Below are 14882 nucleotides of genomic sequence, written 5' to 3' on the forward strand. Positions count from 1 at the left end.
GGCCGACTGCAGATGGTAGTGCGATGAGAGAGATCATGTGACACACACATGATGGTCATCTGACCGTACACGATCTCTCTTGTCACACCACCATCCGCAGTCAGCTTTTATCCCTCTCGGAGGCTTGATTATCCTGATAAGGGACCAGGTGTGTACAATCACGACCCGGCCCCGCCATCCACCCTGTCACAAACTACTTTTCATGAATTGTGAAATGTTGGGTAATTAATTATATGATGAAATATATTAGTTTTAATATTCCACTTATTGTTCTTGAAAATATCAATAGTGTTCTTAGTCATATGCAAATATCTGTATGTTCTGATGGCCATTATCAGAGTGATACCAGTGAGGAGAACGGCTCGGAAGGCTTTATGCACTCCATGGATCCTCAGCTTGAGAGGCAGGTGGAGACCATCAGGAACCTGGTGGATTCCTACATGGCCATCGTCAACAAGACTGTGCGAGACCTCATGCCCAAGACTATCATGCATCTCATGATCAACAATGTAAGCAACATTTTGCCATGACTAGCATCTGCTGTTCGGTTTTTGATTTACTCTTTTGATCCACTTTCACCTATCAATATTTATTTTATCCATCTATAATCATTTGGAATCAATCCTAAAAGATCCTAATGGGTTCCAATATGAAATCCTCTAAGAATGAAATAAGATCTTACTGGATTAATTGACATTCTTAAAAAATAAGATGAAAACAAAACGGAATTTAATAGGAATTTGAAAGTGTTCACAAATGATTCATTAGGAATATTTTTTTAGAATTCTCTTTTTGACTGTTCTATGTATGACCTTAAAGGGATAGTTCACCAAAAATGAAAATTCTCTTATCATTTAATCACCCTCATGCATCCCATATGAGTTTGAATTAAACATTTTCTGCAGAACACAAAGATTTTTAGGGGAATATTTCAGCTCTATAGGTCCATACAATGCAAGTCACCATTGAACCAGGTGGCCAAAACTTTGAAGCTCCAAAAAGCAAATAAAGGCAGCATAAATCTTGACATCAGCAGTCTCCTTGACAATCATGATTTCAAGCTTGATTACACTCCTTAGCACCATCTAGCACTCCGCACATGCGTCAAGTACTAGGAAGTGTAATCGAGCTTGAAACTATGATTGTGTCTAAAGACTGCAATAGCAAGATGTATAGTGAAAAAGGATTTGTATTTTGGTTTTATGGATTACTTTTATGCTGCGTTTAAATGCTTTTTGGAGCTTCAAAGTTTTTGTCAGCATTCACTTGAATTGTATGGACCTACAGAGTTGAGATATTCTTCTAAAAATCTTCTTTTGTGTTCTTCAGAATAAAGAAAGTCATACACATCTGAGATGGCTTGAGGGTGAGTGAATGATGAGAGAATTTTCAATGCTGGGTGAACTATCCCTTTAACCCTGCAATAAGGCAAATGTAGTTGGCACAGCACTTTTTCTCTTTGCTTTCTCACTCTCTTCCACTTCCCGTAGACTAAGGAGTTCATCCATGCTGAGTTGCTGGCTAACTTGTACTCATGCGGAGATCAGAACACTCTGATGGAGGAATCACCAGAACAGGCTCAACACAGGGAGGAGATGCTGCGCATGTACCACGCTCTGAGAGAAGCTCTCAACATCATCGGTGACATTAGCACCACCACTGTGTCCACTACCATGCCCCCACCAGTGGATGACTCCTGGCTGCAGGTACAAGGAGGACCTTCAGGGCGCAGGTAATGTGTCCTCTTTTTTTTTTTTTTTATCAATAAACTTGAATGTGAATTTCAATGTACACCTACATTTCAAATAAGGTATACATTTATCTGTTCATTTAGTTGTTCAGTATTCAGTTCTTCGTAAATATAATGACAGATCCCACATTTTCATCCAATAATTTTCGGGTCAGGTCTGTCTTCATGTTGGTCTGGTTATTGGTTAAAGACCCCAGGAAATGGTATGATTAAGGATTAGTGCACCCAAAAATTTAAATTCAGTCATCATTGCCATCCCAGATGTGTATGACTTTCTACAGCTGAACACAAACAAAGATTTTTTAGAAGAATATTTCAGATCTGAAGGACCATAAAATGCAAGTAAATGGGTGCCAAATGTGTGAAGCTCCAAAAAACACATAAAGGCAGCATAAAAGTAATCCATATGACTCTAGTGGATTAAATGATGTCTTCTGAAGCTAAATGCTAGATGTGTGTGAGAAATAGATCAATATTTAAAACCTTTTTAACTAAAAACTGTAAACACTTCCAGCCAGTTCGTTGATGAGGGTGGAGTCCAAACGGCCTCTATGTTATGTAAGTGCATAAGCCTAAGCGTGGAAGTGCAGTGTTGTTTACAACAGAGGAGCATAGATATTTATACATAGATGCCTCATTCTGCTGGTTTGGATACGTCAACTGTGGCGCTATCTTAGAACGGTCAACAAGGAGAGCTGTCTGAATCAGTTTGAAAGCAAGTAAGAGGAGATGCCTCAGACTGAGCTCCTTGCTCAGACCACTGAATAAACTGTGTTTGAGTGGAAAGCGTATCGAACCTAGGAACAGCTACTAATAAGGGATCTACATATGAATATCTATGCAGAGGATGCTTTCACACTTGCGTCATGCGAGAGGCAGTTTGAACTCAACCCTTGTCAACGAGCTAGCTGGAAACAAACATTTTGAGTAACAAAGTGTTACATTTTGATCTATTTCTTATACACACCTAGTGTTTCACTTCAGAAGACATTAATTGATTCACTGTAGTTGTTTGGATGACTTTTATGATGTTACATGTGCTTTTTTGATCTTAAAAAATGTGGCACCCATTCACTTGCATTGTATGGACCCACAGAGCTGAAATATTCTTCTAAAAATCTTCATTTGAGTTCTACTGAAGAAAGAAAGTCATACACATTTGGGATGGCATGAGGGTGGGTATATGAAGAGAGAATTTTCATTTTGGGGTGAACTATTCCTTTAATGCAATTTTTGTTCCTGTGTTGACATATTTTCTACATATTGAAACAGGAGGTTAAGGCAGGAAATTTATTTAAAAAGTCAATAGTCTTTGGTTTATAACCTGGTTAAACCATGATTTGCTACTTACTGTAAGACAGTGGTAATAGGGGGAGCGGACATTCTCATTCTAGAGAACATTTTATTGGACATACAATTGTATACAGCCCTGCTTATAAGATGACCCATCAATATTTAGTTACATTTCTCCCAGAAGAGAAAGACTTCTATTAAAGGCTTATACGTTCTGCAAGTATTTGGTCAACTTCTAGTAGTACACCGCCATATAGATAAAATTGGCCTCAAAATTATAGACATGTTATTTTATTTTTAGTATTTCATTTTTTTATTTTTTCATTTTCTGAACAGGTCTCCAATGTCTAGTCCCACTCCCCAACGTCGGGCCCCACCTGGGGCCCCTCGTCCTGGTGGTCGCACTGCCCCAGGCCCCCCTACTGCTGGAGCACCTCCTGTACCATCCAGACCTGGTGCGTCTCCTGATCCCTTCGGTGGGCCTCCACCCCAGGTCCCTTCTCGCCCCAACCGTGCCCCACCAGGTGTACCTAGGTGAGTCAAAGCAGACAGTTCATCTGTAGTTTATCTGGAAATATCAGGGAATTTTTTTAATTGTGATTTCTTAGGCTGGAATAGTCATGGAAATGAATAAAATCATAAAACGTCATAGAAAAGTCTGTATTATTATTATGATTATTTAGTTATGTTCCATTGGTTTGTTTTAAATTCATTGGTGAAATGGTGTGGGAACCCTGTAGAGATGGTGTCAAACATACTTAAAAACATTAACATTTAAATCAGGGATGCAAACTACTCATCTTTTGAATTAAGTAACTTTTTTTTAAGCCAATTTTCCCAATTGTTTGGTACAATTGTCTACATTTTACTCAGAAAATCACCCAAAATTGGTTTAAACACTTAAAAATATATTTAAAAAGTTTTTTTTTTATAGTTTTATTATTGTCCCTGAGGTCCAGTGATAATGTTAGTAACAGTCATAATTTATTAATAAATGATCATTTTCCACCCTGTTTTTGGCCATCTGTCTGAAATGCTCGGTTTTGGACTAAGAGCCTCCTTAAAACTTCAACGTAAATGCCCACTGTTATGATTGGCTAACATCATGCAGCCCCTCAAATACAGCCATATTTGAAACTCAATTGGAAGAGAATGAACCAGCTCAAAAACATTATAAAAATAAATGTCAGGGTTTACACATAACGCACATCCAACACATTGCATCTGAATATATTAAACTGTTCATCTCAGGCACAACTGTTAACACTCACACACCCTGTCTACACCAGACACGAGTGTCACGTCACGTCAAAAGCAATAGAACCCAATATAATCAATTATGCTGTTTACCTTGGAAGCATCTGTTGCAGCGCATCGCATTGCGCCGACAGTAAACAGATGCCGTTTAGGATGAATCTCCCATGACAGGCCCAATCTCTCTTCACCTGCGTGACTGACTGGCTGAGCAACAATGGGCGGGGGCAAGGGTGCAATGACGAAAAAAATGCTTGCATATTCAGATGTATTTGCTCCTTGTGATGTCACAAGTTCCACAAATTCCAAACGAGCCATTTTTGCAGCTTGGTTTAAATAAATGCCCTTTTTCTATTGAGGAAGTTTCTATTTTCTGAAATTTTCAGTATGTTTTTAATAGAACAATGACCTCTTATATGTCAAAAGTTCAAGGAAATGTGATTCCTCATGTCATGTTCCCTTTAAATACAACAAATAAATCAACTGAAAATGTACCTTTTTCACCTCTCATGAGTTTGCATCCCTGTAAAATGTATCACCATTCTGACATGTATGAGATGTTTGACACAGTTATGATGTTTCAGTGTAATTGTTCAGATTCAGACTTTTTTGAGGAGTAATACAAGTGTTAATGGTGTTGAGAGCAATGATCTACAAACTACCCTCCATTTACATCCTTTCCAGCCCTTCTACCCTGACCTGATCCTTAACACAAGAAAGATCAGCAATACTCCTCCTTCACTCCCCTTTCACAATCCATCACTTTTTCTGAGTACACACCCCTATAGACAGTCACACCTACAGACCTGCACTAACAAACCACTCACTTATGCTGGTTTTCTTTTCCAGTCTCCTCGGCATCCATTCATGTGATAATCCACATGCACATTCATTCAAATAATGTTTGAACTCATTAAAATCTTTTTTTTTATATAATTAAACATCACTGCCTCCGTTTTGTGAGATCATTCTCTCGTGATGCATTTTAGTGTTTGGGAGGAAAAGAGAAGGGAAACAGACTAATTAAAGTACGTCTCGGGTTACTTAACTGTAACCCCTGTTCCCTGATAAAAGCGGAATGAGATGCTGCGCTGATTTAGTGCTTTGGGAACAACTTTAGGTGTGACCAGTTGTGAATATTTGTGCAACACGTCAATGGAATTGACTAGATGCACCTGTAGAAGGGCTATAAATAGGTGCATCTTCAGGTATTTTGTCTGAAGAGTAGTCCTGGTGCTCGGGATGAAATATTGTCCCTCCAAGAACCATACCCTGTTTGGCCAGCACGGCGCTATCAGTAAGAGGCAAGACCCTTGCTGGCGAACTCTGGCCAAGACTCCCGGGAGCAGAGAAACTGGGGGAAATATATACAGGCACATTCTGGGCCATGTATGTGCCATCGTGTCCAGACCCAGGGGGGCTGGGTGACTCAGAGAGAAGTAGAGGGGATATTGTGCTGTCTGATGTGAGGCGAAGAGGTCCACTTCTACCCTGTAAAATCTCACCCAGATTTGTTCCACTACCTCGGGGTGGAGTTTCCACTCCCCCGTCGGTATTTTCTGTCTGGACAGTCTCCGCACAAGCCGTCTGCTTGGTTGTGCGGAGAGACAGATCTGTGGCTTGACGAAGCTGAGAGAAAGCCTCTTTGTCGACCGTGGTGCCCGCACTCAGGTCCTTCAAACAAATCAGCCTGGTACGCCTGTAACACTGCCATAGTGTGCAGGGCAGCACCAGCCTGACCTGCTCCCTGATAAGCCTTCCCCACAAGCGTGGAGGTGTTTCTGCACGGCTTTGTGGGGAGTGTGTGTCTCTTTAGTGATGATGCCGAGCCAGGCGAGAGATAACCCACAAGTGTCAGTTCTACCGCCGGCATCACTGAATACCCCCATGCCTCGGCACTCACGATAGTCGAATATGTCGACGTCGAGGGCACGAAGACACGGGAAGTATAAGGTTTCCTCCATGAACGAGAGAGCTCGTCATGGAGGTCATCAAAGAAAGGAAGAGACTGATATAGCGTTCCCTTTTTTTTTTTTTTGGCCACCAGACAGAAATCTGTCTTCTAGTTTGAAGCATTTTGGTGTCTCTTGTTCGCGTGGCCAGTCTAACTGTAGTCTGGCCACAGCCCGAGTAACCACCTCGAGTAATTTCTCAGCCGCTTTATTATTGTGCTTGGAATGTTCAGAGGTTCAGTGTCCCCCTTGTGAACCAAAGAGGCGCCGAAGTGCGCTTCAGGCTTACGAGAAGGATCAGCTGGATCTGGGGAGAGAGTGAGCGATAGGGACAGACCCGTCTCTCGCTCCTCAGCCAGATCTATGCGAGAGCCCCACGATGAAAGAGCGGGCGCTGACTCTCGGAAGTAAGCGGGACAAGTGCGAAGCATTTTGACTGTAAACAGATCGCAATGCTCACACCCACCCCGCCCCAACGCAAGAGCAGCATGCCCTTTTCCCCCAAACACACAAAGCAAAACTGGTGTGTGTCAGTTTCAGCCATAGAGCGTAAACATGGGAACACACAGCTTGGTTTGTTTATCAGTCATTCTTTTTCTTCTTTTTTTTTTTTTAAAGAGAAAGAGAAAGGTTTCTGTGCACTGCCTAACAATTCTAACTCCTAACAGAGGAAAGTAGAAAGTTCTGACAGTCAAGAAGCACAACACACACAGAATGATCTGAAGACAAAAGATCTGACGATGCACCTGTGACGCATCAATTTATAGCACTGCTACAGGTGCATCCAATGATGTCATCAGTAGAGGCTATAAATTCTAGTCAATTTCATTGACGTGTTGCACACATATTCACAGCTGGTCACACCTAAAGTTGTTCCCAAAGCGCTAAATCAGCGCAGCATCAAAGTGTAGCTTTTTGATAGGGAACAGATCATGGAGATACCGGTAATAGGTTTTTGCTTCCTCCCATTGCCTCTTTCCTGTCGACAATTTTCTCCTCAATCTCAGTCCCACTAAACCGCTTCCACAATGATTCCGGTTATTCTTTCAGAATTTCTATCAGTGACCAATGAGGAGTTACACAAATGGTATGTCTGACACATTTTGTCCTTATGTGACATCACCCCCTCTTTTGCATGGATCCATCTTTAAACGTGTTAACATCTGCTGTCCCATTGTTCTCTTTATATGTCCATAGTAATTAGTCCACTACTTGTTATACAATTCATCTGAGTGTCTAACTATGTGTAGTACTGACATTTAATTTCCATAATCCTTAAAGAAGATATGCCACCATGTTTGGTGATATATGTGGTAACAAATCTTTATACAAAAACAGATCAGTCTTAATGTATGTTGCTGTGTGTATTTAGGTTATAGCATTGCATTTAAGGTTTACAAAAATGTATATTTCATTTCAGTGGCAAATTAAATCTCATCCCAGTCCACCAAGTCTGACTGTCAGCCTCCCATTTCAGATGTGTCTGTGTCTAGTGTTATGTTGGTTTAAAGACACCCACACACTCTTAGAAATTCAGCTAATGTGGGATAGTCCAACAGCTTTATGTCATTTTTTTGCTCTTTGTAATTTTTTGTTTTGTTATTTTGATGTATGTGTGTGTGTGTGTGTGTGTGTGTGTGTGTGTGTGTAACAAATCCCACAATGCAACTCAACTAACTAATTATAATACATTTGCCCTTCCATTACTGAATGAATGAATTTTTATTCATTGATGTGCTGTCTGTTTTTGTGTGTCATGTGCTTTTAATACTTGATTATATTATTTTACTACATTCTTTTATTTGTTTAACAGTTTACATTAACCGCAAATTATGTGGAGTTCAGATGGATTATTCACTGAAGGGCTAAAATTATTATTTTGCTTAAATTTTATCTTCAATGTTCTTTTCACACTGAATTATATATTATAGAAATATTCTGGTTTCCTTAAGCTTAAGTGCTTCCTAAAGCTTAAGACATGAGTTTCAGCAGTTCATGAATTCTTTGACAAAGCCACTATGTCTATTATATCTGTTAATTTTCAATATACTGTCACTGTTCATTGCAACTGCATATGTCTTTGTGTCCAGTGACACAATTCGTATGAGTTGTTCCTAATTGTGTGTCTTTTCCCATGCTGTCTGTCTTTCCCTCTGTGTGTCTGCATCCTTCAATCTGTCTGTTGTCATCTTTGAAGTCGAAGAGCACCAGCCTCCCTGTCCAGATCCAACAGAGCCACTGACTTGCTCACTGAGTATTAACACTGGCGTTGAACTAACAGAAGATAACCACTGACCCCCTCTGCCACATGCATGCACACACACTCCCATGAATACAAGCACAGTCCACATACATTCACATGTTTACTTGAAGGTGCATTTTCTCATACACATGAAGGAGAGGACATCAGTAAATGTGTTTTTATTACAGATTAGCCTGATAAGTGTACTGTACATATTCTCATGAGGACAGGTGTGGTACCATTGTGTTCCATTACCAGCATAAGTACTTTGTATTTAGGAATGAAAAACACCAATTATAAAATGCACAGGGAATTTTGTAAACCAGTCAAGTTACATTAACATATAGGCGCATGAATGCTACACAATGCCAACTTGATTTTGCCTTTACTATCTACAACTAAGCCTTAATCAACATTTGACTTACCTGCATGTTGCTCTAAAAATTGTACATTATTTTTCTGCTACATTCTCAATTTGTTTTAACATGTAGACTGAAGATGAAATTTAATTTCACTCCCCTGCATTTCTATACTGCCATCCATACATACTGTATACATTTTTGCTGTATTCATCTTTTAATTACACTATTGAATTTAATTAGTTTAAATTCATGGACCCTTTTCACAGAATGATGAAGCATTTCCACGTTAATTTAGCAGCGTAAATCTAGCAATCATTTTAATGGTTTAAATTTTTTTTTATTATTTTGTGCAGAATTATAAAATAGTTATTTGAGTTATATAGCAGTAATAATAATAATTTTAAAAAAAGTCTCCACTTATGTGACTGGGTTTTCAAATAAAGCTGTTGGGTGAGTAACATGGAAGTGTTAAAATAATATTTGCTATGGTCTCCCGTGTATTCTTATAGTTTACGGAGAGCAGGTCTTGTGCTTAAAGATTTTACATACTTTATTTCTTGATTTAACTTGTTAATAATCAACCAGGCAGAATTACAAAATCTAATATGTTGTATTATAATTCTCAGATTTTTCTTGGGCAGTTCGTAAATTCTCATATTTGTCTTTAATCTTTTCCAATTCTTTACATGAATGTTTCCCACCACAAATTACCAAATGATACTTAAAAAATCAAATACTTAAAATGGCAAATATAAGCCCTTTATACAGGACATACATTTTTTTGTTAACAATTTGATCTTACTATCGCACTCATTCATTTTCAAAGATTAATCACATTTTTGTTTTATTTGCAATTCTTTTCTCTTTCTTGTAGCCGTCCAAGCAAAGGAAGCCCTTCTCACAGTGAGAGTTCACATCCTTCGTTTGACACTTAGAACCATTCCTCCAATTTGTATTGAAAGATACAAATGAAGAATATGAGAGTGCTGTTGGGTTAGTCACTCCCTCTGTCTGTACTACTGTATACACTAATCACTTTGTTATCGGCCTCTGAGTGACATGCCCATTGTGGAATTATGTGTCAATATCTGAAGTCACTGCAATGTTAATTAGACTGAAGATACTGTGTAATGTTTGTGTTTACACACTAGACAGTGTCAGCATATTCTTTATAGAGGTCACTCGAACTAAATGTGTATCTACCGTACTTAGGCTTACAGTATATTTCTGTCTATCCAGCACTATGGGATAGTGGACAAACACAAAGTAAACCACTGATTTGTGAGACTTGTTATGTGCTACTGTATGTGAATGTATTCTCCTCTGAAAATTAGAAAAATACTTTGATCCCACAATATTTGTTCCATCCACAGTGTATTTTCACTATAGCCTTTGTATTTCCCAATAATACTAATAATATTTGACTGAACTGTATATACATTAGGATTATGAAGTGTTTGGTAAGGAGAAAAGTGTCAATTTTGTTTACTGGGGATACCTAATGTATTGCAATTAATTTATTTGTTGATGCAACAGTGGAAAATGTCTGAATAGGGTGTTTTAATGACCAAAGGGATTTTTAGTATAAAATAAAAGGTCAAATGTAATTGAAAAATACATTCAAACATCCGTTACCCCAACACATGTTTAAGAGTAAATATAGCCTCTGTTGTGACAGATATGGTATATGAATATGGTAAAAATAATCTTAATGTGTTGATGCATATTTTAGAGTTGGGGTACTCGAGTTCAGACTCTAGTCCGAGTCACGAGTCCAATTTTTTTTCCCCAAGACATGTCCTCTTTTTTTCAGACCTGAAAAAAGCGTCTGGCCGGGATTTCAAAATTGCCTCTAATGTCCGGGATTTGTCTTTGTCTTCATATTGATGTGCTCTCTACAGTTAGTACTATCATACATTCTGTGTATTTGATACTGTGCATCAGTTTTTACGAATATATGTCCTTATGTGTGTTTTTCTGGCTGAAAGCAGCAGCGTGCACTCTTTCAAGTACTTTTTTTTTAACTCTCTCACCTGCATGCCCTTGCTGTATGTGTGTGCGGGAAAGAGATTGCCATTTGCCACACGTGCTCTGCCGCTCTCATCCAGAAATATCACTAACGGAAAAGTAGGTTCCCCAACTGGCACTTGCATTTCAATGTCAAAAAAGTCACAACACAAGTGAGGGGAGAAATCTCTATTCACCTAAATATACCATTTATATAATATATTTATATAATATAAATATGACCATTTATTAAATGTATTAAACACATTAAATGTATTTATCTCATAATTTTAAATAAAACTAAATTGAATGGACAAATTGAAAATGTAGTAATAAAATTCGAAATAATAATAACTCTGGTTGTAATGACTAATGCAGCTTTCACTTTCTTTGTTGTATGTTTGAGTGGAGGGGAAAAGAAACAAATAGTTGAAGCAAGATACTAATCATTTGTTTTTTGCATTTATATTGATAAATCAATTTTCTTAGTTGTGAAGGTTAAAATAAGATTAAAATATTGATGCTGAGTTTACAGTAACAATTTTAATTCGATTCTTGAACAGATTCATTCGACTCGGACTCTGCCTGTTATGGACTCGGCCTTGAGTTCGACTCAGCCCCTTTTGGACTCGGACTTGACTTGGACTCGAACCCAACACTAGTATATTTGTTCTGCATCTCTGGGATTTGCTCTTCTGTTGCCTTGTGTCGACATGTACATTTACTAAGTTATTGTATTGAAAATGAATTGATTGTAAAATATTAGTATATGGTTTGTATGTGTGTATATATATATATATACATATATAGAGGGGTCTACAGGATCACTAAAATCTCCACTCTAAATGGAAAGGGTGTGTGTGTGAATCTTAATGCTGATATCTGTATCTTATTGTGGTGTGGTGTCAAAAACTGGCCAGTGCTTCTTGATGAAATAAAAGTGTCTTTGTGTAGAAGATTACAATAAGACTGTTATATTCTCTTGATCCCTTCCACTCTATGTACTCGCCCTTGGGGTGCTATATCACAGAAAAAGTTTATGCTCAAATGTTAGTCTCTGTATACATAAGTCAGGCATATGAGGTATAATTTGAATGCTTAGAATCTGAACCATTCACTGATAACCATTACTTTTGCATCTATGTTACTTAAAATGACAAAATAAGGCCTCAAAACATTTGTGTTGAAAATTAGCGCCCACTAGAGGTAATGGGGAAGACATATTTATATGAAATAGAAGTCCTTCACTTAGCACCTAAATGGACAAGTCATATATCAAATGAAAGCTTTCATTCTCAGGAATGAGATTGTAGAGTTGTGAAGGATGTGAGTTAATTTTGTTGCCCTAACACCACAATTTGAAAGATTTTCAAAAGAATCACAAAGTCATCAAATACAAATGTCTCCTTTATGCTCCGATAACTGCTGCTGGAAGTCCCAAGTAGCCAAAAACTTTATATCTGCTTTTACCTTAGGGAATTTTATAAATGAGCCATTTTTTACTTGTTGTTGCTTGGCTGAATAATCCAATGTTAGATCTTAGATGACCAGAACAAAATTTGCCATCCAGAAGGAAAAACATGCAAAAGAAATGATCAGTTTTCAACTAACGATGATAAAATATTATATATCATCGAAAATGAGAGGATTTCAGCTTTCTAATGACACCTAGATTGGTTTCTAGTCCACTCAGAGGCTAAGATATTCTAATAAAACAACGAAGGTGTTGCTTGAAAGGAAAGTTATATTGAATGTCTATGCACGAACATATCTTTGATGAATAAAATGCGCTACAGTGCCACCTACATTTCAGATCTGTATATTGTGATGGAATGTGTGAGAGAGAGAAAAAAAATCTACCGCTTGCTGCCATCTAGTGGAATAAAATGAGACTTTTCAAAGTGAGGTAGAGTGAACAGAACCAGAATTACATGTTTACAAATTTAGGATATTGTTTAAAAAAAAATTATCAAAAGATTATAAACACATACAATATTATAAAGTAATAATTCTCTAAAATTGCAGTGTGAACAATTGCAGGTGGCAGAGTATATATATATATATATGTAAGGGATAATCCACGGCTAGCCATGCATTAAAGGATTTTAATGCACGACGTAGAGGCGAAGAACCACCCGACGCGAAGAGGAGGGTGGTTGCCTCTACGTCGTGCATTAAAATCCTTTAATCCATGGCTAGCCGTGGATTATCCCGCTTATACCACGGTTATTTGCCAAGTTAAAAATAAGTTAAAGCTGTAACTGATGTTAATTTTGTAATAATAATGTAATTTTTTAACAGACGTGTAAAAATGACGGTTATTTTCTTAAGTTACGGCTCGTTAGTTCTAGCACTCCGTCCACTTTAAATAAAGTAGAGCCATCGGATTGCTTTTATTTGAATGAATTATCACATTTATTTAAATTCATTATTAAAAGAGAGAGACAAAGAACTGAAAGAGTCCCCTCGTTGCTTAAGCATATAGCTAACTTAATGATTATTTAATGGATTTATTAAAATTATTTATGACAGGCAACACTGACAGTGACAAGGTAATCTTTATTTGAACTAATCATGTCATTTATTACGTAGAGTGTGAAATAAAACCGGTGTCGCTAACCACGATTAGGCTACTATATAAAGACACATTACATTTATTGAAATGCATTAAATTAAATGAAAACAAAAAAATCAAACAGTTGGAAATTTTGATAGGGGATTGTTTTACTCACCATTATACTAATTGATGTTAAACTCCACATTTCCATTTATCGTGAAGTTAGACATGGAAAAGGGTAGGGTTATTTCAGTTTTAGGCTTGGAGGTGAAATTATGTTTTGCTTTGCTTGTTGAGGTTCTAGATGTCAGTATGTCACTCCATGCCCTCCTCTCTGACAAACTCGCCTCGCATCGGTGGCCTGTCACTGACATGATCTGGCGACTTTCTAGTCCTGCATCAGAGAGTCGTCCAACGGCAGTGCTACGCAAACTATGGTTTGTGTACATTTGTGAGATACCTTCCACCTGAACAACAAGAATTTAAAGTATACAATTTAGATTTGGAAAATAATATAAACACAGTTTAAATTTATGGGCAAAAATGAAAATGAAAATAAATGAAATAAATGAAAATGAAGCCAATCAGAATCGAGTATTTAAACATCCCGTGGTATAAATATATATATATATATATATATATACAGTATCTCACAAAAGTGAGTACACCCCTCACATTTTTGTAAATATTTGATGTGCCAACTCTGAAGAAATGACACTTTGCTACAGTGTAAAGTAGTGAGTATACAGCTTGTATAACAGTGTAAATTTGCTGTCCCCTCAAAATAACTCAACACAGAGCCATTGATGTCTAAACCGCTGGGAACAAAAGTGAGTACACTCCTAAGTGAAAATGTCCAAATTGGGCCCAAAGTGTCAATATTTTGTATGGCCACTGTTATTTTCCAGCACTGCTTTAACCCTCTTGGGCATAGAGTTCACCAGAGCTTCACAGGTTGCCACTGGAGTCCTCTTCCACTCCTCCATGATGACATCACAGAGCTGGTGGATGTTAGAGACATTGTGCTCCTCCACCTTCCAGTTGAGGATGCCCCACACATACTCAATAGGATTTAGGTCTGGAGACATGCTTGGCCAGTCCATCACCTTCACCCTCAGCTTCTTTAGCAAGGCAGTGGTCGTCTTGGAGGTGTGTTTGGGGTCGTTACCATTCTGGAATACTGCCCTGTGGTCCAGTCTCCGAAGGGAGGGGATCATGCTCTGCTTCAGTATGTCACAGTACATGTTGGCATTCATGGTTCCCTCAATGAACTGTAGCTCCCCAGTGCCGGCAGCACTCATGCAGCCCCAGACCATGACACTCCCACCACCATGTAGGCAAGACACATTTGTCTTTGTACTCCTCACCTGGTTTCCGCCACACATGCTTGACACCATCTGAACCAAGTTTATCTTGTTCTCACCAAACCACAGGACATGGTTCCAGTAATCCATGTCCTTAGACT

General features: G+C 38.2%; 1 protein-coding gene across 3 annotated transcripts in view; it reads left to right on the forward strand.

Moving 5' to 3' along the window:
* dnm1b (dynamin 1b) overlaps positions 1–11811 on the forward strand; it is a 74745-nt gene extending 62934 nt beyond the window's left edge. Inside the window, exons 19-23 of one of the 3 annotated variants that reach the window (XM_052106125.1) lie at positions 339–509; positions 1491–1732; positions 3380–3577; positions 7300–7336; positions 9728–11811. In XM_052106125.1, the coding sequence (XP_051962085.1) occupies positions 339–509; positions 1491–1732; positions 3380–3577; positions 7300–7321 (633 nt within the window). In that variant the 3' untranslated portion in view covers positions 7322–7336; positions 9728–11811. Of the gene's footprint in view, positions 1–338; positions 510–1490; positions 1733–3379; positions 3578–7299; positions 7337–8446; positions 9110–9727 lie in introns of those variants that run through there. The other 2 variants (XM_052106133.1, XM_052106120.1) reach the window with 2 other exon arrangements.
* Positions 11812–14882: the final 3071 nt, after the last annotated feature.

This window comes from Xyrauchen texanus, chromosome 3 (genome assembly GCF_025860055.1).
Source record: "Xyrauchen texanus isolate HMW12.3.18 chromosome 3, RBS_HiC_50CHRs, whole genome shotgun sequence".
Taxonomy (NCBI): Eukaryota; Metazoa; Chordata; class Actinopteri; order Cypriniformes; family Catostomidae; genus Xyrauchen; species Xyrauchen texanus.